At 36.2% G+C, this 26,957-nt stretch overlaps 1 protein-coding gene and 1 long non-coding RNA gene across 6 annotated transcripts; one reads left to right on the top strand and one right to left on the bottom strand.

The window, feature by feature from the left end:
* The first annotated feature begins 440 nt into the window (after positions 1-440).
* On the top strand, positions 441-26,400 carry LOC114195423 (synaptonemal complex protein 1-like). 4 transcript variants are annotated; one of them, XM_028085896.2, is made up of 19 exons: positions 441-727; positions 855-904; positions 1,042-1,249; positions 1,351-1,476; positions 1,617-1,715; positions 3,871-4,547; positions 4,630-4,878; positions 4,962-5,090; positions 5,176-5,244; positions 5,318-5,428; positions 21,768-21,875; positions 21,953-22,063; positions 22,136-22,222; positions 23,094-23,162; positions 23,277-23,384; positions 23,553-23,639; positions 23,804-23,863; positions 25,185-25,288; positions 25,920-26,396. In XM_028085896.2, the coding sequence occupies exons 1-18, from the start codon at positions 574-576 to the stop codon at positions 25,284-25,286; spliced, it is 2,604 nt and encodes an 867-aa protein (XP_027941697.2). In that variant the 5' UTR covers positions 441-573; the 3' UTR covers positions 25,287-25,288; positions 25,920-26,396. The 4 variants fall into 4 exon arrangements, with proteins under 4 accessions (XP_027941697.2, XP_085521821.1, XP_085521822.1 ...); XM_085665695.1 differs by lacking the exons at positions 441-727; positions 23,553-23,639 and having other exon boundaries at positions 836-904; positions 25,920-26,400; XM_028085898.2 differs by lacking the exons at positions 441-727; positions 855-904 and having other exon boundaries at positions 1,235-1,249; positions 1,591-1,715.
* LOC114195424 (uncharacterized) lies at positions 6,920-14,859 on the bottom strand. Of its 2 annotated transcripts, XR_003606484.2 has the most exons (4): positions 12,658-14,859; positions 12,419-12,508; positions 7,782-8,122; positions 6,920-7,271 (listed from the first exon to the last, which is right to left on the bottom strand). It is a non-coding gene; the product is annotated as an uncharacterized LOC114195424 (long non-coding RNA). The 2 variants fall into 2 exon arrangements; XR_014984192.1 differs by lacking the exons at positions 12,419-12,508; positions 12,658-14,859 and having other exon boundaries at positions 7,782-12,408.
* Positions 26,401-26,957: the final 557 nt, after the last annotated feature.

Below are 26,957 nucleotides of genomic sequence, written 5' to 3'. Positions count from 1 at the left end.
ACTTCATGTTTTAAATAATTGAAGATGACACAAATTTATTATAATATTAACGAAAATTATGTTTGAAAACACACTTTTAACTTTTTAAATAATAGAAATATTTTAAATATTTTTTATTTATAAAATAAAAATATTTTTTTTAAGAAATTGTGTTTTATTTATCATAAAATTTCTTAATTTAAAACATGATTTCACTAAATTAAAGTTAATAACTTATGTGCTTTTAAATACAACTAATTTATTTATGTAATTTTGGAAAAATGTTCTCTTTTGATATTAACAAAAAAAAAAGACCCCCTTTCCATACTTTGTTTTCCAGAACCAATTATGAATTAAAAATAATTAATTTAATATAGTAAAAATAATAAAAAGAAAGGTTTCTGTCTAAAAGGAAGTTAACGGTCTACGGGAACAAAAATCCCGCTCACGCGAGAGTATAAATATTGCGTCACCATGGCGCCTAACTAGATTTTAATTTCACACTCAAACGTCTCTTTCAGCGCAGTGTGGCAGAGAAGAAAAACGCTTGAACACTTCACTCACATTTTCTAGGGTTCCATTTCGATCTTCGCTATGCAGAAGAAGCTAGCATTCCCAGTCTCCAAGAGCCTGGACCAATTCAAATCGTTGTACGGTTCCATTTCGGGAGCTTCCAAGCCATTACCTTCGCGTCCTTCTGTGGATACCGTTTCATCGGGGAGTTTTGCAAACCTGAAGCTCACAGCAGGTTTTGAACACAATTTCACTTCAATTATGTGATTTTCGGTATATTTTCCTCCTTATTCGGGAACGAAGATTATGTCGGAAATTCTTATTGTAACGTGACCATGCTTCATCGATTTGTTCATGTGTAGAGAAATTGGTGAAAGAGCAAGCTTCGGCGAAGACTGATCTTGAAAATGCGGTATGATGATACTTTCCTTTGTGAATGAGCTTGCGCTGTGTGGCGAGGATTGCACGCGCGTGAATTAAAGTGAATCATGCTTAGGGTTTCGTATTTGTTGTTTTATTGAGATGTTACTTTGTTGCTGTTCTCGGCAGAATGCTAAGCTTAAGAAGTCGCAGGAGTGTTTGCGTGCATTGGAAGAAAAATTGCAGAATGCTTTAAACGAAAATGCCAAGCTCAAGGTCAAGCAGAAGGAAGATGAGAAATTGTGGAAGGGATTGGAGTCTAAGTTCTCTTCTACTAAGACTTTATGTGATCAGCTTACGGAGACTTTACAGAAGTTGGCTGGTCTAGTTCAGGATGGTATGAATATTCAAGTTCCCTCTGTTTACTATTTGTTTTTGTTTTGTTTTTTCATTTGACTTTTCTTTTAACTGTTCTATTGGTTTATTTTGCTCATATAGCCGAAAAAGATAAGGAGACATTGGAAAATAAACTGTCAGCAAGTTCAGAAGCTCTTGATAGCTTGAGTAAACAGATGGATGATTTGTCTTTGAAGCTAGATTCTGCACAGGAAACAATTAGAACCCGTAAGTTCTTTTTAATTTACAGCTTCGGTAAAAAGAATTGAATTGAAACATAGGTTGGTTTGATATGTTGTATTTGTGATGTTCCGACATTTAATATCCATAATGCTCCCATAGGTAACATATGGTTATCCCTATTATAGGTGATAACGAGCTAGAGAAGCTTAAAGTTGCTTCAGAAGAAAAGGAGAAATTTCACAGGGATGAACATTGCAGAGTTGCCAATGTTATAGAAGAGAAAGGTGAGGACTATGCTGCAAATTGCAATTGTTTAGAATATATCTGGCTATGTTTAATGTTATATATCTTGGGATGTAGGATTGGCGGATTATATTGAAACAATTTCAGATGAGGTTGGTCATTACTAAATTAGTTTGGTCGTCGAGGGTCATGAGTTCAGTTTCTGTATCTGTTTATGTTTGTTGTGTGTTAATTTGGGTCATATTTTGAAATTGGAAAATCACATACTGCAATATCAATAAATTGTCTTCCTGGTTTGCATGTTTTATGCTTTAATCTTATTTGGTATTCGTACTTAGTTCTCATCTTTAATAGTCTTGATTTCTTGGAAATGGTACTGGCACTTATGTAGCTAATCTAAGGTTCCATTGCAACTCTTTTAGTAGAAGTTGTAATAATCTTCCATTTTGACTACATTTCAAATCAAGGTGTGTTGGTATGTCAGGGTAATAAAAAAGCTTTTGGGCATGCTTCTTTAAGGTAAGGGTAATTGCACTTGCAGCTGGTAATAAGATAAGAGGTATAGATCAAATCTATGGCTAGACTTCTATTTTTGTACTAAAATGAAGACTAGACTTCTATTTCTGTTTGACTTGTTATATCTATTTATTTATATTATGAACTTAATAGCTGTTTGATTATTAGCCAGACATTTCATCTTTCTGTCATTGCTATTAGGAAAAACCCTAGTCCAACATTGACTAGAGGTCGTACCAAAATGCAATACACAAGTGGGACAATCTTTATCTTAGAAGCTAGTTTTGTAAGGTTGAGTCATACCTAAAATATTATGTGAGATAGTACCAGAGCCTATCCTAAATCTATTAAAAGGGTCATTCATAATCTTATATGTGTATCAAGCCCAATAGTGATGTATATAAGTGGGGAAATCCTCACCTTGTATCAATTATGAAGGATTCAGTCAACTTCAAACCACTTTGTAACAATTGCACAGGTTTTATAACAAAGATACTATAATAATGATTTATGATGTAGAGTATTATATGCACTAATACATTTCATGTATGTTGAAGAATTGAAATCATTACAAGGTAACACACTTTGTAATTACAAAGTAACACACTTTGTAAGAATTGCACAGATTTTTAGCAAAGATGCTAGAATAATGATTTATAATGTATACTATTATATGCAGTAACACATTTATTGGATGTTGAAGAATGGAAATCATTACATATTTGAGACAGAAAAATCCATACAATGTTAAATGGTTGTAAGAATGATTAAAACCCTGCGTGCCCTTACTGTGGGTGAACCACCGGCATAGGCAGATGATGGGAGGGGTGCAGGTGGGCCTCAGTCACTGCCCCTTTAAATTTTTCTAAATGTGTGATTGTGAGTGTGTATTTTATAAAAGAAAAGAAGAAAATACACTCTTGTAAGTTTAATGATTATAATGTAAAGCTTACTTCTTAATAGACATCTTGTGATTGTGATAGATAAGTTTTAGATATATATTCATGTTGGACACTGTATAGGTGCTCTGAATATTTTTAAATGCATTTTTTGTCATTCATCATGTCTAAAATAAGTCGTTTATTTTTTAAATAAAGAATTGTCTATTGTGATATCAATTTGTACGTTGCATTATAGTCATGTCATATCCAATGTCGTATAATCATATACGTATCCTGTGTTGCATCCATAATTATTGGTCAAAGTTTATTTACTTTCAACCTCTACATCAGAATTTCTCTGGATCTACAACTGGCCACAAGTAACTAATTACTTAATGCAAAATGTGTACTCAACAGCTTCTATATTATATATCTTAATAGGCTGTCAAGATGGAACCTTCCTATGCTTTTCAAACTAAAATGATAAAAGCAGATATAAAAGTAAATTCTGTTTCTGTTTGACTGAGAAGATATTGATAAGAATGTTTAAAATAACATTATTTGATTTTTAATGGAAGATTGTCTCATTCGAGATAATTGAGCAGCTTTCTTCTCACGTTATACATGGGCTAGTACTTTGTCTTTTGTATCACATCAAATTCATGCAATTTCAGGTTATTAGGTTTCAATTTTTTTCCTTTTCCTAGCTAAATCCTTATAATTCTCAACAGACTAGATATCCTATATCTTAAGTTTCTATTGATTCGAATTGTTGTATGGAAATTCACTTTGTTTGCAGATAACATGATAAGGAATTTAGAAGAAATGTTAACATCTAGTAGATTGGCTACAGAGAGTTTGAACTCAACTTTGGAAGAGGTCCATCTTCAGTTAAAAGTTAAACAAGATGAAATTTTGCGTCACATAACCAGTCAAGAGAAATTGGAGAAAGAAAAGAGTGATCTTCAATTGTTGAATGCTGGGCTTGCAGAAAAGCATGACATGTCACTTCACGTAATTGAAAACCTTAAAGAAACACTTCAGTCTTTGGCTGGAGATTTGTCAAATTTAGACAAAGAAAGCCTGAATCTTTTGAGCAAGTTCGATGAAATGAATTCACTCTATGCTTCTTGCTTCCAGTTGGTTCAGAAGGAGAGAGAAACTTTCTCAAAACATGCTCAATTCCAGTATAGTGAGCTTAATAATAAATTTGTAGTCTTGGAATTAGAAAAGAACGCAACTCAAATGAAAAGTTACGAGTTAAGCAAAACTGTGGATGAACTTCAGAAAGTTCAAGAATCTACTGTAGCCCAATTTACAGAGGACTCTCGAGTAGCTGCAGAGAGAATTCAAAGTTTGGTGTCAGAAACTGAGACTTTAATCTCAAAAAAGAAAGAAGCAGAGGTATTAATTTCCAAATTAGAAGAGAAAGTTGAACTTCTATTAGAAAGTTCTAGATCATCAGACAACCACGTGGTATGAAAGTTAATCTGGTTGAGTTAATTTCCTATTGACATACATTGTCGATTTCATTATTGAGGTATCTAATGCTTTGCAGCAAGACTTGCTGCTGAAGGTTTCAGCATTAGAGACTGAAAGCAAAGAAAATACCGAAAGACTGCAGGCAGAGATATTGAAGAAATCAGAGGAAATAGATACTTCGCAAAAGGAGAGAATAAAGCTAGAGAAGCATGCTGATTCTCTTGATCAAGAATTAATCCAGCTTCGTAATGCCCTGGAGGAAAAAGAACAGTGTGTTTTACATTGTAAGGAGCAGGAAAAGAAGCTACAAGATCAAATCACAGAGGTTTTGGAGCAAACGTATAGTGCAAATTGCATGTTCCTGACTGGTTTTTGTGTATTATTTATGTTTATTTTATGACTTTGCAGAACATATCATTGTTGACTGCTGTTGAAAGCAAACTTTCAGAAGCTAGAAAGCAATATGATCAAATGGTAGAGAATAAACAGTTAGAACTATCAAGGCATTTGAAAGAAATATCTCAGAGAAATGATCAGGTCTTGTACATATAGCTGGCTACCTACTATTGGTTCTGGACAAATAGTGCCCTAACTTTGCATGAAATCTTGATTATTTGAACAGGCTATCAATGACATTAAGAGGAAGTATGAATTGGAGAAGATGGAAATTGTGAATATGGAAAAAGACAAGGTTTGATATTATATCCTGGCATCTGTAAGATGTTATTTCAATTAACTTGTTTCTAACCAATTTTAACTTTCAGACAGACAACACTATTGCCGAAATTGAGGAAAGATGTGATAAAAAACTTGCAGAATGCAACGAGGAATCAAGGCAACAGTTGATGCGCATTCAGGAAGAACACACGTTGCTGGTAAGCATAGGAAAAGTGTTGAATTTTAAATTATTGGTTACTCAGAAGTAATCTGGCCTAGCATTTTCTGTTACATGCGATTCTAAGTGGTATGATTCGGGTTACCTTTTTAATTAGTTTATGTTCTAATTAGTTAAAAATCCAATTTTTAAATAAACTAATTGTTGAGTCCGGAGAAAATATGTTGTTCAGTTACAAAAGGATATTGCAATCGTTACAAGTGTGCTATTGTAAAATACTAGAGATCTCTTTGTAATCGGTATATATGGATGTTTATGTGCTGTTTCATTTATTCAATTCAATAAAATCTTTTCTCTCATATACTTGAATTCTTTTAAAGTTGGTATTAGGACTTCTGATCTTGGGGTACTTCCTTTGCCGTCTTAGCTGCAATTTTAATTTTTTAGGGTTATTTTTGTGCACCTATTTATTTAGTTTATCTGGTTTGCCTAAAGTGCACCTAGTTTGTGTTTCACGAGTATTGTCATTGGCATCGCCACTCCCAAAGACACCAACTTGACCGACAACCACACCAAGAGATTGGCCTTCCTTCGATCTGACAGCTCCTGGAGTTGGGCCGCCATTGCAGCAGCCACGCGTCCACATGCGTGCGTGTTCCCCTTCTCTGTGTGTGTGTGGGTTTGACAGACCACCCATTTTCGGCGGGTGACGGCGCTACTTCCTTCACTGGAGTTAACATGAGATGACTGTTATAGACTTGCCCCTATTAAGAATCTTTGCCTCGGGTTTCGTATCTCTCCTTTCTAAAGGGCATTGTTCATGATTTTCTCTAAAAAGAAAAGGGTTTTAAGGAATCACTTCTTTGGTATGACAATTCCACTAAGTAATGCTTATTTTTCACATTTGCCTGATGATGATCGTTTTGATGGTCGAAGTTATTTCTAATGGGCTCAATTTATTAGGTGCACATTGAAGGGTATAGGTAGGTTCAACCATATTGAAAAGTTTAGGACAACAATGACTCAAATTATTATATGTGCATGTCAAATTTGGAAGATCTTGAAATTACGTTTCCTTGCTATAACACATCTATAAATGGAGTTAGAAAACAAGATCGTTAGTCCTAGATACTGTCCTCAGTGTCGCAAAATACACCGGAATATTAAAGGAAAGGATATGTGGATTTGATTGGACTAACATCTAGACATGGCAATGTTAGTGTGTATAAATATAAAACGGGTTGGCCGACCCATTTTAGCCCAACCCAATTTTGGTCAGATGAAAATGAATCCGGTTGGGCCAGTCCTTCTAGAGATAGCAGGCTGAGATTGGCAACCTGACCCGCCAACGGACGGGCTGGCCGTCAGTTTTGAATATCTTTTTACTTTTTGGACTTTTGTAGTTGACCGTGGTGGCTAGAAAATTAAAGAATTGCACCTAATGTAGTGATAGATTGTCGATACAGTGGCTGGAAAATGAGTCAACATCATAAAAACCTGCATAACATAATACACTCTACTTCTCATGCAATTCCAACATAATTCTCAGAACCAATTCTCAGAAAGCATCTGAACAAGTATTGCATTTCTCAGAACAACAGTTCTCCCCTGTAATGTAATTCCAACAGAATTCATCCCATAACTTACAAGTCCAAAGCACAAATAAGGTTCAAAGTTATATCACCAAAAAAAAGATAAGGTTCAAAGTTAATACACCAAATCACATGTAGAAGTCCAAAGCCAGATAGTAAGGTTCAAATTTACAACTATAATTCATCCAATTGAGATCCACCAACAATAAACTCATTCACCATGTTGTCCCATGTCCGGAATATTAGAAGCACCCAAGGTCGATGTCCCCTCCAATCTTCCATCTTTGTCAGCTGCTTCATCATGTTTTTAAAATATGACATGTATATGAAACAAAAAGTTATAATATCAAAATTGAGTTTTAATAATAGAAAAAAGATAATAGGATTTAAATTAGACAAATTACCATCACAAAAGCCATGCTTATAACTTGAAGTACAAATAATTGCTTCAACACATAGGCAACAATTGATTTCTATACTTATTTAGAATTTTTGATCCAATGCTGAATGAAGATTCATATGCAACTGTAGTAATCATGATATTTAGCAAATCCCTTGCCATCAATGACAATTCTGAAAAACGTTTACTATTACTCAACCATCCAAGAACATCCATTGATTCTGTAGTCAAGATCTAATGTTAGCTCATCCAAATATACATCTAGTTGATTCCTTCCCATTTTAACAACAACTTGAAGTTTGCGTTGTTTCATTTTGCTAACACGAGAAAAAAAAATAGTTTATTTTACATCAAAAACAATAACTAAATTAGAAAGCTTGTACTATGCTTAGAAAACTTACATCAAAATGTGGGCGTTTGGTGGAAGCAGAAGATGATGAGATATTACTGCGCTTTACATCATTTGAAGTTGAACTCTTTGCAAAATATTGAGAGAAAAGCTTGTACAATTTGTCCTTCAACTTCTCTAACTTTGCTTCCCAACAAAGGGGATCAATTGGTTTATAACAATATCCTAATGTTTCCAACTTCACACTTGGGTCTAAAATAACACGAATGCAAGGACTGCACTATATTCCTCCCAATATTTATCAAATCTTACCATCATCCTTTCAGCCATATGTCTTATAACTCCATCTTCATCTTTTGCGCTTCCCATTAGAAGAGTTTGGATATTCCAAACCTGTAAAAAGTACAAGTTTAATGTATAGGATAACTTGAGACAGAAATCAAAGTTGTGATATCATAAAATGGCATCAAGAAACTACTAAATTTTTCCTGCTCTTTTCCATTTTGTTGGAGATGGAGAAAACTTCTAATTCTCAACAAGTAGGTGTAAACTTCGAAACACTCGTTGGTATTTAAGGGCACTTTGAAGCATAAAAAAAGTTGAGTTGCACCTTGTAGGATCATCTATAGACAAAGCACTTGAAGCATCAATACCCTCTACTTGCTCAATGCATTGCTTAGATTTTATAATTATACTCTTAGATCCTCTAACATAAAAATTCGTTTAACTTCTTAGACAACTCAAATCCAGTGTGAGGTGGAGGCAAATGGAAAAAGTTTAGAATTTTGCTACAGAACTTCCAATTACAATCAACATAATAGGCTGTCAAACATATGTAACCCTCTGTAGTACACGATATCCATAAATCAGAAGTTAAACACATCCTAGATGGAATGGGCAAAAACTTTTCCTTCAACAAGTTTTTTTCTCATGAAAATTCTCAAAACATCACTCTTAATGGTATTTCCGGAAACCCAAGCAGCATCCAGGTTCACATAAGTTATCCAACCTCTAAGTTCTTCATACTCAACAAATTTAAACGGTAAACCTTGTCGAATAGTTAGATTAGCACACAACTCACGGGATACCATTTGATCTATTTTTTTGGATTTCAACTTTTCTTGCACATCCATCATCATTTGACTCACATCTTCAAACTTAATTTTGTTACATTCGTCAACATGATGTTTTAAATAAGAAGTACCCTACATTTTACTCCCAACTATATATTTCTGATTACAACCATTACATTGTGCCATCTCTTTTCCATACAAGGCCAATCTTAGTAAAAAGTCAGCAGTTAGATGTTGTAGACTTTTCCTTTTCTTTATCACTTCAACACATTCCTTATCAACCATATTTTCAACCTCATCTTTCACTTTAGAACTATTGTCCTTGTCATGGACATCCCCACCAGGTTTAGTAACTGAATCGTCCATTATAGGTTGATACAAATGAAGGAAAAACAGCGGAGGGGCAAAGTAGGAAAATCCACCAGATTTATGCGAGGAAGAAGTGGAAACCCATCACTTAGGGACCCATAGGCGTACGTCCATGATTTTGTACTAATAGAAGGGTTGACGTGGCAGGTGTGAAAGAGTAAGGGTATCGTTTCTGTTCTTACTGGGACCAAACTGTATTCCGCAAACCTGTTGAAGGGCTCTTGTATCCGGTTGCAGGTGAATCTTCTCTTGCTCGGATGAACTTTGAGGACGGCACAGGGAGACCTGCAAAAGACACTCCAATGCCTAAGTTAGCATTGGTTATGTCAGAATCTCAGGAAATATATTAATGCGTAGTCAATGCATAGGATAACGTGCTATATATACCTTTTTACCTGTGGGTCCTATCTGTAATGGGCTTTGGAGGCCCAAATACCTCTTTACCTACTTCTAGATCCATGGCCATGGGTGAAAGTACCAATAAGCCCCTCTAGGGTTATTAGTGGACGGTTGTTGGTTATGAGTGTGGAGTGCTGCGTACCTTGAAAGGTGTCTTCTAGTATGCGGGACCCGGTACCCGGCCATATGGATCTGAAGGGTTGGCTACCTGGTGCCGCTTAGTTACTTTAAGTGGCCGCTGGCTGTGGGCTGCTAGTTCTGCGCTCTGGGAGGCCTTGGAGGGTGTTCCTAGTATGCGGAACTCGGTACCCGGCCTCGTGGATCTGAATGGTTGGCTACCTTTTGCCGCTTAGTTACCTTAGGTGGCCGCTGGCTGTGGGCTGCTGGTTCTGCGCCCTGCTGGTTCTGCGCCCTGGGAGGTTTTGGCACGAGGCATGCGGCCTAAGGAGTTGATGGTGGCCGTGTATGGTTTATAACTTAGAGTATGCAGTCCTTGGCAGGTTGCGTACTGTATATTATGTGCATTTGTGCTGGTTGATGGTATGATTGGGACATCAGCCCCCCAGTCTTGAGGAGCGTGGTGACGCATAGACAGAGTGCTTTGATGCATGGTGCGCACTTTGTGCTTGGGCCGCTATGTTTCTTCTTGTGTTTGCAATTTTCATTTGTGGCATTTGGTCATGTACCCTATGGATAGTTTCTTTAGAGGAGATAGGGAATTACAGAGGGAGGAGGGATTTTTGGCTTACGGACTTTTGGGAATAGAAAGACATAACTACTCTTTGGTTTTGGGTCTTTCTTCATTGATTGAATTTGGAAATATTCAATACGACAATAAATACTTTTATTTCCATTGTTTTCTCTATTACTCTACGTCTATACATAACAATTGGTATTCAGAGCAATGTTCTGAAAGTGCATGGTAATGATTGGTTGTGCAATGGAGCAACAATTGAAGTTATTTACGACTGGGTCTCTTGAGGGGTTGATGGATAGGGCCCTGTTGCTGGAAGAGAAGAATGTTGCTATACGCAAAGCGGGACTAATGAATTTAGAAAAGAAATTGTTGGAGAAGACCATGGGAGGGCATACTTGCAATTTCACTAGGTGGGAGAGGGAGGAGGAAATAAGGAGGAAACGAGCAGCAAGATGAATGAAGCTGATCAGGGGAGAAGAAACTCTTGAGTGAAGGGAAACTTTCTCAAGCGGAATTGAGAGAACGAAGTAGTAAGGGGCTCTGTTGTAAATGTGGAGAAACATGGGGTTGCAATCAAGTTTGCAAATTGAAACACTATCAATTTGTACTCATTGAAGGATCACAAGAGGAAGCGTCGGGAAGTAGTGAAGAAGAGGAAGATAAAGTAGAGCCTATGACCAACAAAGTATTGCAGATTCATTACAAAGCAAAGAAGGATTAACTTCTAATAGATCTTTCAAGGTGGAAGGTATGATTAAGGAAAAAAGGTGTAAATATTGGTGAATTGTGGTGCTTCGGCTAATTTCATTTCCAAGGAATTGGTTATGTAGCTCAACTTAAATGTACATGACACGTAAGATTATGAGGTGGGAGTAGGAAATGGAGACAAAAGGAAGGATCAGAGAATATACTTGGAAGTTGAAGTGCATAGAATCCCTATTGTGCAACATTTTTTCATCATGGAGTTAGGAGGGACAAATTTGGTGTTAGGGATGGATTGGTTGGCTAGCTTGGGGAATGTCAAGGCAAATTTCAAAAACTTGATTCTGAGTTGGGGAGATAAAGGTGAGAAGAAAAGTATGAGAGGGAGGGGATCCTTCACAATGCAAATCTCAAGCCTCTTGGAAGGCAATGGTGAAAGCTCTTACCAATCAAGGAGAAGGATATGTGTTGTACTGTCAAGCCAATATGCGCTCAAATTCAAAGGAAAGAGACCCTCTCAGCCTTGCATTGGAAGTGTTAGTGCAGTGGGAGAGTCTACGAACTTGTGAAAATTCAAGGGAACCTCTGAACAAGGTGAACTTCACCTTGAGGACAAGGTGAATCTTCGAGGGGTAGGTGTTGATACAAATGAAGGAAAAGGAGTGGAAGAGCAAAGTAGGAAAATCCACCACGTTTATGAGAGGAAGAAGTGGAAGCCCATTACTTGCGAACCCACAGGTGCACGTCCATGATTTTGTACTAATAGAAGGGCTGACGTGGTAGGTGTGAAAGAGTGTGGGTACCGTTTCGTTAGAGGAGAGAGGGAATAAAGTTGGGGGAGAGGGAATTACAGAGGGAGGGATTTTTCGCTTAGGGACTTTTGAGAAGAGAGAGACGTATATTCTCTGTAGTTTTCGGTTATTTTTCATTGATTGAATTTGGAAATATTCAATATGACAGTAGATACTTTTATTTCCGTTGTTTTCTCTATTACTCTACGTCTATACCTAACATAGGTATAATGTTCAGTTCTATACTGATGAACCAATAATTTAAAATAGTTTTAGCAACCATTTCAACAAATCAACCAATTGAATAGAATAAAACTGGAAATTCTACATCTGAAAGGCATAATAAAACATACACAAAAAGACATAAAAACTACATTGCAAGGCATTGGCAGTGTGCATGTCAATAAACTCTTGGTCATGAATAAGCTTCCAATGACAACCCTAAATAATAGATAAAGGCTACACAAACAGTTCAATCAAACAAACATATGCAAGGCTTCACAACTCATATCAACCATCCAACATAACATATAAAGGCCGTAACTCAATCAAATAGATCAAGGATACACAAAACCTCCACACATAGATCAAGTATACATAGATCAAGGATACACAACTCAATCAAACTGATCATATAAAGGTTTAATTATTAACATACTTGCACTTTCATTGTCATATGCACAAAATGAATAGAACATCCACGAATCAGTACACACTCGATCAGACAATAGCAAATTGATACCTTCTACTGCAAATTAGCAAACAAAGTGAAGAAATTATGGCCAATGTTTCGTTAATACTCAGAATAAAAAATGAATTAGGAGTTTAGGGCTAATCAAAGAACTAGGGGAAATCCAAATGAAGAAATTGGTGCTAATTGATGACAAATGAACGAACCACTCTACTACGTGAGCTGTAGCCGCTGCTGAATGTACTCATGAACGCGTTCAACGTCGACGAAGACAAGAGGACCAACATTGTTGAATGTTGGCGAAGAGAATAACAACAAAAATCAACGTTGTACAAGAGAAGAAGAGAAGAGGAATAGCTGTGGTGTTTGATGAGAGAAGATGATGAACTGTGGTATTTGAAGCTCTCTCTGGTGTGGTGGGCCGCACTCTCGCAAAGAGAAGACAAATAGTTGTGGTGTTTGACTAATAAACGAGACGTGAACACGAACTTTGAACTGGCCAAGTGAAGTGATCCTAACTTAATGCATTTTTACTTATGTCCAACGGGTTGTGGGTTGGTCCGCTTAATTAACCCACCTTTTGAACCCATCAGACTGCTAGTTGCGTCGGGTCGGGTTGGAGCGGGTTCGTGGATTCTATCGTCTAACCTGCCTTGCGATTTTCTAGTTGGGCTGGCGGGCCGACCTATAAGGTCGGACCTGCTTTTAAACCCTTACTAGTATCAAAATTTGAAGTTTGATAATAACATAGATGTTGTCGCTCTTGCTTAGTTTGTCTAACTATCCTAGACATTTAAGTTCTTATTAGGTTTTAATGTTAAATATGACCACATTAGAACACAAATCCTTGGAAAGAAAACTTCTTCTCAACATTGTTCGGGGAGTGGAAACTTGTTAAATGGTCATGATGAATAAGTTCTCCACGGATGAAATTGCCTTGTTCTCGGGAAAGGCTTCCAAACCTAGCCCTTAAACATGGGGAACATGAAATTCAACTCAAAAGTTAAGGAAGATTGTTAATCCTCTCATTGTAAGAAATTTGGTCACACCAACCATACTTACTCTAAGTCATATGGAAAAGAGAAGACTATCATTCATGTCACAAAACTAAAAGGTAAAGGTGGGTAAAAAAATTCCAAATTTTGAGATCCAATCTATAATAATCTAAAATCTATATTGTTTTAACTACATTTAAATGGATTTGTCCCAAATTCAAATCCACATTTTTGGATTTTAAATCTCATTAAGTTAATTGGATTTGGATCAGATTTAGATTGGATCATGTTTTAGATTTTGAAAATCCAAAATCAAAGTGCGTCAAGTCGAGCCAAGGTGGTTCAAGACCAAGTCGAACCAGGTAGGCCCTAGTCTAAGGTCAAGCAGAGTCGGTTCGAGTTGAACGTTGAGCTAAGCCAGCCCAAGACGAAGGTCGAGCCTTATCGGCCTAGGGATGAAAGCCGCACCAAGTTGGCATGATTTGAGTCAGAGTAGAGTCAGCCTGGTCTGAAGATCGAGAAATGTAGGTCAACCCTGATCAAATGGTCAAGTCAAATAGGCCATTGACAAACTATAAAGTCAACTAGGGCGGGACCAAAGGTTGACCTGAGAGTGCTAGGGTTGGAGGTTAAGCGGAGATGGATTGGCCCGACCAAGAGGTCGAAACGGGTTTGGGTCGGGCCAAAGTTCCAACTAGGTTGAGCTAAGCCAGAGGTCTAGCAAGGCTGGGCCGGGCCGACCAAATAGGAGGTCCAACCGAGCCGGCCTAGGGTGGAGGTTAAGCTGGCTCAAATTGAAGGCCAAGCCTAGCCAGCTTGAGATGGAAGTTGAGATGAGCTGGCTCGGGCCACAAGTCTTGTGTAGCTTAGCCTTCACAGGGGTTTAGAAGTTGTGGTCGAGCTTAGCCGTGATGGGCCTGAGGTTGAGATGAGTCTTCTTAGGTCAAAAGTCAGGACAAATCATTCCCTGTTGGAGGTTGAGACGAGTCTTCTCAAGTCTAAGGTCAAGACAAATCGGCCTCGCTGAAGATTAAGACGAGTTGACACCGGCTGATGGTCGAGACGAGTCCACCTAGGTTGAAGTTGGAGATGAGTTAATCTAGGCCAAAGGTCTAGGCAAATAAGCCTGAGGCGAAGGGTTGAGCAGAGTAATCCTTGACCCAAGGATTAGCTAAGTAATCCTAGGATTAGGGTTTAGTCGAGTCATCCTAGGCCTAGGGTCTAGTCTAGTCGAATGAGTTGACATTGGCCTAATTCAACTCAAGTTAGTCCGGCCTCAGGTTGGCCTAAGTTAGCTTTCTTTGATGTTTATGTGAAACAACCCAGACTCAAGTTGACATGAGTCAACCTAGGGTCAAGTCTAACCAACTCAGTCCAGCCCATGTTAGGCCGAGTCCCCCCGACCTTTGTCTAATAGACCTAGTAGTAAGTTATATTAGATCGATCTCACTAGTTTAATCTATTTGACAAAGTGGATTCAATATAGATTTAGTCCAAATAAAAATGGATTCAAAAAAATCCAAATCTAGTTGGTCTAGTTAAAATAGATCTGGATCATAGATCCAATCTATTTTATTTGATCTAGATTGGATTTTGAAAAATCCAATCTATGGCCAGCCTTACTAAAAGGTGAGTCCCTAAAGATGGTTTATTAGGTAACTTAATATTCTAAAAATTTTGGCAATAATCCACAACCCCCTTTAGTTGAAGAAGGAATGCCTACATTACAAGCTGAAGTTGAATGCCTAAACTACATGCTGAAGTTGAATGCCTAATTGCCATTGATTTTACTAGTGAACCATATTTTAGTACGTGCTTTCTAATCATAATTGATGGGAACTCCAATTCCTCTTTTAATGTTTCTAGAACTTTATATTAGCACTCTTGACTTCTAGACTCTAGTGCTACAAACAATATGACCCCTCATTCACCTCTTTTAACATCATATGTTTCTATTTTTGTAACCACATTACTATGGTTAAGCCACAAATGAAGATATGAGTGTGTCAAAAAAGAATCATACAAAGGACATTGCTAACAAACCACAAGATAAAATGGCAATAGGATGCTGATAAATCTATAATGTAAAGTATAGATTAGATGACACATAGGATTGTTACAAAGCCAAATCAGTTGCCAAAGGTGTACTCAAACTTATGGTGTTGATTATGAGAAGACATTTACTCTAATGACAAAGATGAATGTTGTTAGAATCATTATCATAGTTAGTTTATGCATGATCCAAAGGAGTATGACATTTACAAGTTGTAAACAAAATCCTTCAATATTTGAAGACATGTCCGGAAGGAGAACGGTTGTTCAAGAGGAATGAAAAATTAAAAATTGAGGATTAAACTGATGTAAATTATGTAAGAACTATTACAAATAGGAGATTCATCTCACTATATTGTGTTCTTGGATAGAAATTTAGTGACTTGGAAAAGTAAAAACTAAAATGTTGTTGCTAGGTGTGGGAATTGTTATGGTTGAGAATTACTATATGAAATTGTCATAATAAATAAGCTATTAGCATTTCTCATAGTTTAGTCCAATATGATAGGACCAAGCACACGAAAATAAACTGACTTTATTAAAGAAAAATTAGATAGTGACTTCATCACCACCTGTTATGTCCCATTTGGGCTTCTTATGAATGAGGAGAGCATATCTTGTTAAGTTACAAGAGGATATTATAATCATTACAAGGGAACTATAGTACGATAATAGATATCTCTTTGTAATTGTTACTTTTAGGATAGAGTTGTCTATATATAATGTTTATGTACTGTTTCTTTTATTCAATAAGATCTTTCTGTTAATTGTAATTTGAAATAAAGAATTATCTAGAAGTCTCTTAGTTTCCCTAAGTAAGGTCTAGAAATTCTAGAATGTCCTAATTAATGAAGGATGTAGAAAATTCCATAGTGGAGCATTAATTAGAGAAGCTCCTAGAAATGAGTCTAGATCTCTCCATTAGCTCCTATAAATACCTCATTGTACTTGGCATTTTCAATCAAGGAAATTTGAGTTCTCTCTTCTAAATATCACCTCTTCCTCTAACAAAGTGGTATCAAGAGCTAGGTTTGATCTAGAGAGTTGGGAGAGAGAAAAAAGGAGTATTGAGAGAAAAGAAAAAGAGAGAGAGAGAGTTGAGAGATGGCAAGCAATGGGTATACTACCTTCCAATTTCCTCGTCTTACAAATGAGAATTATGAAAAATGGTGTCTTCGCATGAAAGCGTTATTAGGCTTTCAAGGTGCGTGGGATATTGTACAAAAAGGCTATGAAGAGCCTCAAGATGAAGAAAGCTTATCTCAAGAAGAGATGGAGAATTTGTTGAAGACAAGGAAGAAGGATCAACAAGCCCTTACTCTCATCCATCAATGTTTGGATGACCATATGTTCGAGAAAGTTGCCTATGCTACTACGTCGAAGGAAGCTTGGGAGATCTTAGAAAAATCCCTCCAAGGCGTCGATAAAGTGAAGAAGATAAGGCTTCAATCACTAAGGAGTGACTTTGAAGCTTTGAAGATGAAGGAATCCGAATCAATATCGGATTATTGCTCAAGAGTAAAGGCAATTGTCAATCAATTGAAGAGATATGGAGATAAAATAGAAGATGTTCGTGTGATGGAAAAGATCCTTCGTTCCTTGACTCCAAAGTTCGATTATGTGGTATGTGTGATTGAGGAATCTAAAGATCTTGACTCCATGAGTCTTGAAGAGTTGGAAGGTTCTCTACAAGCTCATGAAGAAAGAATGAAGAGGAGACAAGAAGAGCCATTGGAGCAAGCCCTTAAAGCTCAAGCTTCTTTGAAGAATAATGGAGGATTTAGGAGTCAACGAGGACGTGGACGAGGAAGAGGTCATGGTCGTGGAGAAAGAGAACATGTTCATGCATATGGAGGAAGAGGAAATGGTAACAATGCTTCAAACAATGAAGAAAGGAGTTTCTCATCATCAAGAGCCCGTGGAAGAGCAAGAGGAAGAGGCCGTGGCTATTCTCAAAACGAAAGAAGGTATGACAAATCTAAAGTTGAATGTTACAATTGTCATAAGCTTGGTCATTTCTCTTGGGAATGTCGTCTTAATGAAATGGAGGAAAAAGCTAATCTTATTAATGAAGAAGAAGAGTCAACCTTGTTGCTAACCCTAAAAGGTGAAGATAAAGATGTCAATTGTTCGTGGTACTTGGACAATGGTGCCAGCAACCACATGTGTGGGTACAAGGAGAAGTTTGTGGAGCTTAATGAGAATGTGAGTGGAAATGTGTCCTTTGGAGACTTGTCCAAAGTTAGAATTGAAGGAAAAGGTACAATCCTAATCTCTTCCAAAGATGGCAGTCATAAGATGATCAATGATGTTTATTATGTGCCTAAATTAAAAAGCAATATTTTGAGTTTAGGCCAACTTCTTGAAAAAGGATATGAGATCCTTATGAAAGATAAATGTTTGTGGCTTAAAGATCAAAATGAAAATTTGATTGCTAAGGTGCTCATGTCAAGAAATAGAATGTTTATCTTGAATCTAAAAACCATTGAAGCAAAGTGTTTGAAGGTAAGCGTGCAAGATAAAGCATGGTGTTGGCACATGAGGTTTGGACACCTAAACTTTGCAGCTCTTAAAAGTTTGGGAGAAAAGGAGATGGTGAAAGGGATGCCTGCAATCAACAGTCCTAACCAATTGTGTGAAGCGTGTCTTCTTGGAAAGCATGCGAGGAAAAGCTTTCCAAAAGTAACTGCTTCAAGAGCAACCAAGCCTCTTCAACTTGTACATGCTGATGTGTGTGGTCCAATCGATCCACCATCATTCAGTAAGAATAAATATTTCTTACTCTTCATTGATGATTTCAGTAGAAAAACGTGGGTGTATTTTCTCAGACAAAAGTCAGAAGTATTTTCTTCTTTCAAGAATTTCAAAGCTCTTGTTGAAAAAGAAAGTGGCTTTGAAATCAAAGCTTTGAGATCTGATCGTGGAGGAGAATTCACTTCAAGGGAGTTCAATGAATTTTGTGCAACTCATGGAATTCGTCGTCCATTGACTGTTCCTAGATCGCCACAGCAAAATGGAGTAGTCGAGAGGAAGAACAGAACCATTCTCAACATGGCTAGAAGCATGCTGAAAGCTAGAAATATGCCCAAGGAGTTTTGGGCTGAAGCTGTTTCTTGTGCGGTCTATTTATCTAACCGCTCCCCAACGTCCAATCTAAAAGATCAAACACCTCAAGAAGCGTGGAGTGGAAGGAAGCCTAGTGTTAATCATTTGCGTGTCTTTGGGAGTATAGCTTACACCCATGTACCGAAACAAGAAAGATCGAAGCTCGATGATCGAAGTGCCAAATATGTCTTTGTTGGCTATGATGCTCAATCTAAAGGCTACAAATTATACAATCCAAGCAATGGCAAAGTGGTAGTAAGTCGTGATGTTGAATTTGATGAAGAAGCTGTGTGGAATTGGGAGGCTCAAGAAGAGAAGACGTACGATTTTCTTCCATATCTTGAAGAAGAGGAAGAAGATCAAGAAACTGCAATTCAAGATGTCATTCCTCCTCATTCGCCCCCTCCATCTGTTACATCTCATGTAGAAGAAGAAAGTACAAGCGAAAGGCCAAGGAAGACAAGAGACATACGTGACATCTATGAGAGGTCTGATGAAGTCACGTGTAATCTTGAAGAATTATATTGCCTTCAAATAGATTGTGAGCCATTGAATTTTGAGGAAGCTGTGAAAGATAAAAGGTGGAGACATGCCATGGAAGAGGAGATCAAGTCAATCGAGAAAAATGACACTTGGGAATTAACAACTATTCCCAAAGGTCATGAAGCAATTGGAGTGAAATGGGTGTACAAGACTAAGAAGAATGCTAGTGGAGAGGTGGAAAGATACAAAGCACGACTAGTTGTAAAAGGCTACAAGCAAAAGCATGGAGTAGACTATGATGAAGTTTATGCACCCGTCGCTCGCATGGATACGATCCGTTTGTTGATTTCTTTGGCGGCCCAAATGAAGTGGAAGATTTATCAACTTGATGTGAAGTCTGCGTTCCTGAATGGTTATCTAGAAGAAGAAGTCTATATTGAGCAACCTTCAGGCTTTGTGGTTGAAGGACATGAAGATAAGGTTCTAAAATTGAAGAGATCTTTGTATGGATTAAAGCAAGCACCAAGGGCATGGAACAGTCGCATTGACAAGTACTTCCAAGATAATGGCTTTGTTCGATGTCTTAACGAGTATGCTCTCTATATCAAAACTTTTGATAATGAAGATATTTTGATTGTTTGTCTCTATGTGGATGATCTCATATTCACTGGTAGCAATCCAAGCTTGTTTGAAGAATTCAAGAAGGTGATGTCATATGAGTTTGAGATGACAGACCTAGGGCTCATGTCATACTATTTGGGCCTAGAGGTTAAGCAATTGGAGGAAGGTATCTTCATTTCTCAAGAATGCTATGCAAAGGAGGTCTTGAAGAAATTTAAAATGTTTGATTGCAATCCAGTGAATACACCCATGGAAAGTGGGATGAAGCTATCCAAGTTTGAAGATGGAGAAAAGGAGAATCCCACTCTATTCAAAAGCCTCGTGGGAAGTTTGAGATACTTAACATGTACAAGGCCCGATATTTTGTATGCGGTTGGAGTAGTGAGTCGATTCATGGAGACTCCCACTTCTACTCATATGAAAGTTGCTAAGAGGATACTCCGTTATCTAAAAGGTACTCTTGACTATGGGTTATTTTATTCATTTTCTAATGATTTCAAACTCCATGGATTTTGTGATAGTGATTATGCCGGAGATATTGATGATAGAAAGAGCACTAGTGGCTTTATATTCTTCATGGGAGGATGTGTTTTCTCATGGAGTTCAAAGAAACAACCCATTGTCACACTTTCAACATGTGAGTCAGAATATGTGGCAGCAACTTCATGCACTTGTCATGCGATTTGGCTAAGGAGATTATTGAAAGAACTTCATTTACCTCAAGTGGAAGCTACGGAGATATGCGTAGATAACAAGTCTGCACAAGCACTAGCAAAGAATCCGGTGTTTCATGATCGAAGCAAGCATATAGACACAAGGTATCATTTCATAAGAGAATGTATTTCTAGAAAAGAGGTGGAGCTCAAGTATGTCAAGACTCAAGATCAAGTTGCAGATATCTTTACGAAGCCATTAGAGTTTGAAGATTTTCAAAGGCTAAGAGCAAATATTGGTGTGCAAAAGAAGATTTCAAATTAAGGGGGAGAAATGTTAATTGTAATTTGAAATAAAGAATTATCTAGAAGTCTCTTAGTTTCCCTAAGTAAGGTCTAGAAATTCTAGAATGTCCTAATTAATGAAGGATGTAGAAAATTCCATAGTGGAGCATTAATTAGAGAAGCTCCTAGAAATGAGTCTAGATCTCTCCATTAGCTCCTATAAATACCTCATTGTACTTGGCATTTTCAATCAAGGAAATTTGAGTTCTCTCTTCTAAATATCACCTCTTCCTCTAACACTTTCATCTCGTACAATTAAATTTTTTTCAGCTGTTATTATGTGATTGATATTTTAGATAAGCAATATATTAAGCTTTGCAGATAGTTAGTTCATGACATGGTACGAAAGTCTCTACGACTTAGTGGGTCTGGAGTTGAATCCTTTCTATTCTTAATTTCTTATCCTTCTTATTAATGGTTGAATTGAATTTCAGCCTAAGGTAGGTCATAGGAGGAGTCGGGCATTATCCACACTTCAAGGCCAAACAGCTCATGCACAGGGGAATGTGAAATATATAAAATACAATAGGTGAATGAATACTTAAATTGATCTAGGAAATTATGAGGCGAATTTCAAAAATTCGTGACTCAAATGATAATTTAACAAAATTTTCAAGGACTATAGTAAAAATATTTTAAATTTAGGAACTAAAGTGATACAACATAAGGACATTTTTTTAATTTCTTTCTTACTTCCAAAGACTAATGGGACAACTTTGGATGACCAATTTGGATATTCACTCAAAACAAAATCATTCATGTATCTTCACCTAAGAACATTGCTTTTTAAATAATTGGTCCATGATAGTAATGACAGTAACATGAAATCTGTTATGTAAAGGTATCAAGTTTTTCTAGTAATAATTTATAGTGGTCTAAGTACATTAAAGTTAGTTTTTGACTATTATAGACTTATACCTTTCTTTAAACGGGTATGTATCTCTTGTGAGTTGTGGGAGTGTTATTGCATCATTACTTCACTTTTTTTATATGAAATTTGATTAATTTAAAGTTGAAAAAATTTCAGGCAATCAGTCACTTGTTTTGCTGCTCAATTTACAGGTTAATCAAATGCAGCAGGAGCATGACAAGAAGCAACTAAGCCTCATAGCTGAACACAATGAACAGCTAAAGCGTGCCCAACTGCAAGCTGAAAATGAACTGCGAGAGGTGCCACACACCCTCACACGTTTGACAGAGCCAAGATTTGTGTACAAAATTCTTCACCTATTGATACTTTAATGTAGAAAACAATCTTTATGAGGAATGATCATGAAGCTCAAATTAAAGCATTGAGATGTGAACTTGAAGATGAATGTCGTAAGCTGGAAGAGGAGCTGCATGTTCAAAAATCCAAAGTATGGAATATCTGATACAATAAATTTATTTCATCCCATTATTTTATTAATATTATTTGGGGTATATTGTAGGAAGACAGACAAAGGGCTTTGTTGCAGTTGCAGTGGAAAGTGATGAGTGACAAACCCAAAGAGGACCAAGAAGTGAATTCAAAACAGGTTGTGTTGTGTTTCAGTCTTGTCTGTGTCCCGTCCAAATAGATGCCATATTTTTGGGTACCATTGGTTTAGCATTAGATTTCCTTCAGTAGCATAACTGGGAAACTTAGAAGACGTAGCTGGTATAACATTTTAACCTAAAATTTCTTCTTTAATATTCTTTTAACCCAAGCATGTGAACTGTGAACTTAAATGCAGCGCAGGTTGTTGCAAATAAACATCCACTGGTTCACATACATTTTCTTCATGATAATATGACCACTTATAGAATAGGCATAATCTTGTTACAGAAAGCATAACTAATTTGTACTGACTCTTACTGACATGCTTTTATATAGATTTATGCGCAGTTCCTCGTAGGATAGCTGTTTTAAAATTGAAGTTAAAAAGATTTTATTGATGATTTTGCACTTCACAAAGGGAAGAGAAGACAGAGCCCTGAAGGCTTGATTTAGGTATAGCAGAAATAATGTGTGGTTGATTTTAGATTATAGGCATTGGTTTGGTTGTGATTTGGTATATTTTACTGAAATCATGTGTCATTTCAAGCTCCTGACTCTCTTAAAGATGAACGTTATGGAAAGTATCAATATACTTACTGTTTAGCGGTTTCGTAAGTATAAGGTTATTCCAATTGCAATTTATTTATTTTTATTCTGATATCGTATGTACTAAAAGTTCTCCTGAAAGTTAGTTTATGAGTGACTAAGATACTTAAGCAACTCCTGTTCGCGAAAAATGTCATGAACGTATGAATATGATGATAAGTGTTAGAATACGTTAGAATAGGTTAGCCTAGTGAATGTAATCAACATTTGTAATGAATTTCAGTTGAACTCTTAAAGTTAGCAAAATGCTTTTTACATGATAGGATTACTCCATTTCATCAATTAAGAGAAGGAGTTCTTGTGGAGGCAAAAGCAATCTGCAGCGTGATGTAGTAAGATCGAAATTCTAGAAAAAGAAATTTTACTTTTTCCTTCCTTCGTAACAGGTTATTGTTATGTTCTCACTAAGTAACTTAATATCCTTGGTCTTTCATCTCTTTTCACAGGACTCTCCTTACTTTGAAGCAACACAAACACCAGTGCCAAAGTTGTTGACAAAAGTGGACAATATTAAAACAGGAAGTGCGGTGAGCATTCCTAAGCGTCATAGAAAGGTAACTTTCTTTACTATGAATTAACGGCCAAGAGGAGGCTTATATTGCAGCAATTACAACGCAAAAGATTATTATTTTAGGGATCTTAATTCGTGACCTCGAAAGATAGTAGAAGTAAATAACTTATGATATTTGGCAATTACCCTGGCTACTTAACTGAATTAACAGGTAACTCGCCATGAATATGAAGTTGAGACTTCTAATGGAAGAACAATCACAAAGAAAAGGAAAACAAGAAGTACTGTTATGTTTGAGGCATGTATTAGTTTTTCTCTAAATGCTATTAACCATATATATATATGTGTGTGTGTGTGAATATGACTACACGCATGAACTTAATACTAACACACCAGATCTCATGGCATCGGAGTGCGAACTTCTTACATTTCTGGTAATATGAAATCTCTCGTTATTGTCAGGATCCTAGAAATCGAAAGATAAATACACCAAAAGTAAATACTCCTGGAAGTGTTGTTAAGGTAACCAACTCAGATGAAACTTCCTTTTTATTAATATGTCATGCATAGCTTGCACTTAGCATTATTTCTTTAAAATATCAAGGAGCGGAGTTATCAAACTTGAACATTTTATTACATATTTGGTTTTGTAGTAAGCTCATGGTGAATTTCCTTCATTTAGACAAAGCGTGTTTGACCCAAATTTGTGATTTTTCATCACTTGATAAAAGCCATGTTCGGGTTTAAGCAGCAGGGAGAGTGTTCTAGCTTCATGTCATATTTACCTTTCTGATGGTTTCATTTTCTCTAATTTTCACTCCTCTCCTCATCTACTTTTTGCTTACCGGTCTCTTCTTGGCGCTCCCTTTCGTAGGTGGTCGCATTCTTGCTGTAGTATCTTTTGAACCTTTCTTTTATGTTTTAACCTTTGATTGCTGGCCAAAAATCATTCTATGCGGAGGAAGTGATATCTACATATATGATATATCCCTTATCTTTCGTCCTTCACTTTTTATTGGCGTGGTTAAAAAAAACTAAAACTCTATTGGGTAGCTTGTGGAGAAGCATTTCTTGGAGTGGTTGAAAAGAATCTCTTTACTGATAACTTACTCATTTAGTTTTTTAAAATATTGTGAATTTATTTTATGTTTATTTTAATAATTTTTTTTTAATGTATGTGTCGAAGTAGCTAACTATATTTGAATTTATACGTGATCTTTTGAATCCATTTTGGTAAGTACATATTCAAAATCAATTTTTAGTTAAAGTACTTAAAGAATATTATTCGCTAAAATTGGTCTTCTAATACACGTTGTTATACAAACAAAACTAAGTTATTTCAAACTCAATTTAACCACAATTAATTTTTACAAAACCACATTCATACATTCACTTTATCTTCATGATGATACCAGACTTGATAATGCTAAGAGCTAATATGATCTTATTAGTTTAAAGTTTTGTTTTTTTATATTTACTTTAGTTTGTATTATTTAATTTTCAGTCTTTTCCATGGTGATTGCCTAATGTTGAAAATATTTATCTTTTCTCAGTAAATGGCTAGATTTGTAATTAGTTCCATAAGAATCTTTTGCTTCTCTAGGTCCAATTGCTTTTCTGCAATATATATGGAGTTAGTTTATCAAATTCAACTGATATAGTATAATTAAAAGCCAAAGGACGAAGGGTTTGTGCTCAAAGTTTATTTTCCCGCTTTTGTTTCTAAAAGAATATAAAACAAATTGATGGGATAATGATCCTTGTACTTACTTTTGTTTATGGCGACATGTTATGGTATGCTTTAGTAATATATGATCTTTCCTTTTACATATCATTAATGCAGAGCATCAAAGGAGGAGGACATACTAATCCTTCAAATATAGGTGATTTGTTTTCAGAAGGGTCTCTTAATCCCTATGCTGATGATCCCTATGCATTTGATTAGAGGTATTTACGATCAGTTACTGACTAACTGGAGTCCTAATTTTATTTCCTCCGAAAATCTGATGCTTCCTCCTACTAAAAGCTATGAAAAAAGCACTGCAGCCTTTTTAGAACTTCCTAATTCTGTCTCGGTGATGCTGTGCTTTTACATTCTAAAATTAAGATAGAGTCCATGAGCTTACAAAAAACTGTTACCTGAAAATTTTATAATTTGTTATCTCAAACTCAGCTATAGCCTTTCAGGGAATAAATACCCTGAATTCGAGTAATATCAACCCACTGTTACTTGGTTGGGTCCCTTTTGTTCTTTATCTGTTACACTTTCTGTCTCCCAGAAACCTAGAATGATATTGGATATTTGATGACATTATATCTGGGGAAACATGGATTCTGTGTCCCATGACCTTGAATAACCACACGATGAATTAATCATTGAGGAGCAAGAAATTTTATAAAACTGATATTCTAGGAGCAATTACATGTTTGTGTCACATTATGCAAATCACATCTTCAAATGTCGATTTGGGGAAATTAGCTAATGCATTAAGAAGCTAGTCTTTCTTTTGGTTCATACGAATATAGTCTTCTTCAATGACCGTCCCTGTTTACTTGATGATTGCGTTATGATTTTCAGTTGGGCATGGACTGCTGTTTTGTTCAATGCCATTGTTAGATAAAAGTTATACATGAAGATACAATTTTATTGAACCTGAGAAATAGACAAGATGGGTTGAAATTTAGCAATGCTATCATAGTTTCTTAGTATTGTTGAAGTTGACAGATCTGAAGACTTCCTGGTTATTTCTGCTGGTTTGGATCTACAGCTGCTGATGATAGAATAACAGATAGCTGGTCAAAACAATTCATTTGACAAGATTTAGTTTCACTTGTAATTTGTTAATTCAAAGAATTACAGTTGTTTGCTGGGTTGTTGTATATAGCATCGGTCTCTATTGAAAGTGCCTGTAGATGGTCTCTATTACACTTCGCCAATATTTTCATGATATGGATCATGACTGTAAATTGCACTGGCATAGTTTGTAAACTTCACAGACTTTTAACATCTTTCTAGTTTAATCTAAACTTCAAAGGATTTAGTTATAAAAAAATTACTTAATAAAAGTACAATGATGGTTTAGAGAATTATTGACCATCTTTTCATTCTAGATTATCATATAGAGCTACAGTGCTGATTTCTAATTAATTAAGAATATAAAAACATCAAAATTAAACTATTAAATGTTGTTTCTGACGGCAAGAATCAAACACAAAAACTAAATAGATCATATTCATAATGTATGAATACAAAGGTTCTATCCATTGTATATAAAGGTATTTTACACTTATAAATGAATTATTGTGTACCATTTATGAGGCGCCTTTCCAAACGAATCCTCATTTATCAAAGGAAAATCGTGAAAAAAAAATGGAAAAATATTAAAAATATAAGAACGTGAAGAATGTGTTTTGATTAATCGTAATAATAGTACAAAATAAACTTGTCTGCAGTAATATTTGTTATGATAAATCTAACGTGGTGTTGATAGCGGAGCCACTTATTGAAAGATTTGGTCCTGAGTTATATCTCCTTAATGAACACACCCTGTGTGAAAATTTATCACAATGAAAAGTTTGAGCCGCTGGTGATTGTAAGAATGGAACATATGATATA

Source organism: Vigna unguiculata, chromosome 8, assembly GCF_037176805.1.
Source record: "Vigna unguiculata cultivar grain cowpea cultivar isolate G323 ecotype 2 chromosome 8, ASM3717680v1, whole genome shotgun sequence".
Taxonomy (NCBI): domain Eukaryota; kingdom Viridiplantae; phylum Streptophyta; class Magnoliopsida; order Fabales; family Fabaceae; genus Vigna; species Vigna unguiculata.
Note: the sequence above shows the minus strand (reverse complement) of the source record. Positions and strands in the feature narration are given on the sequence as shown.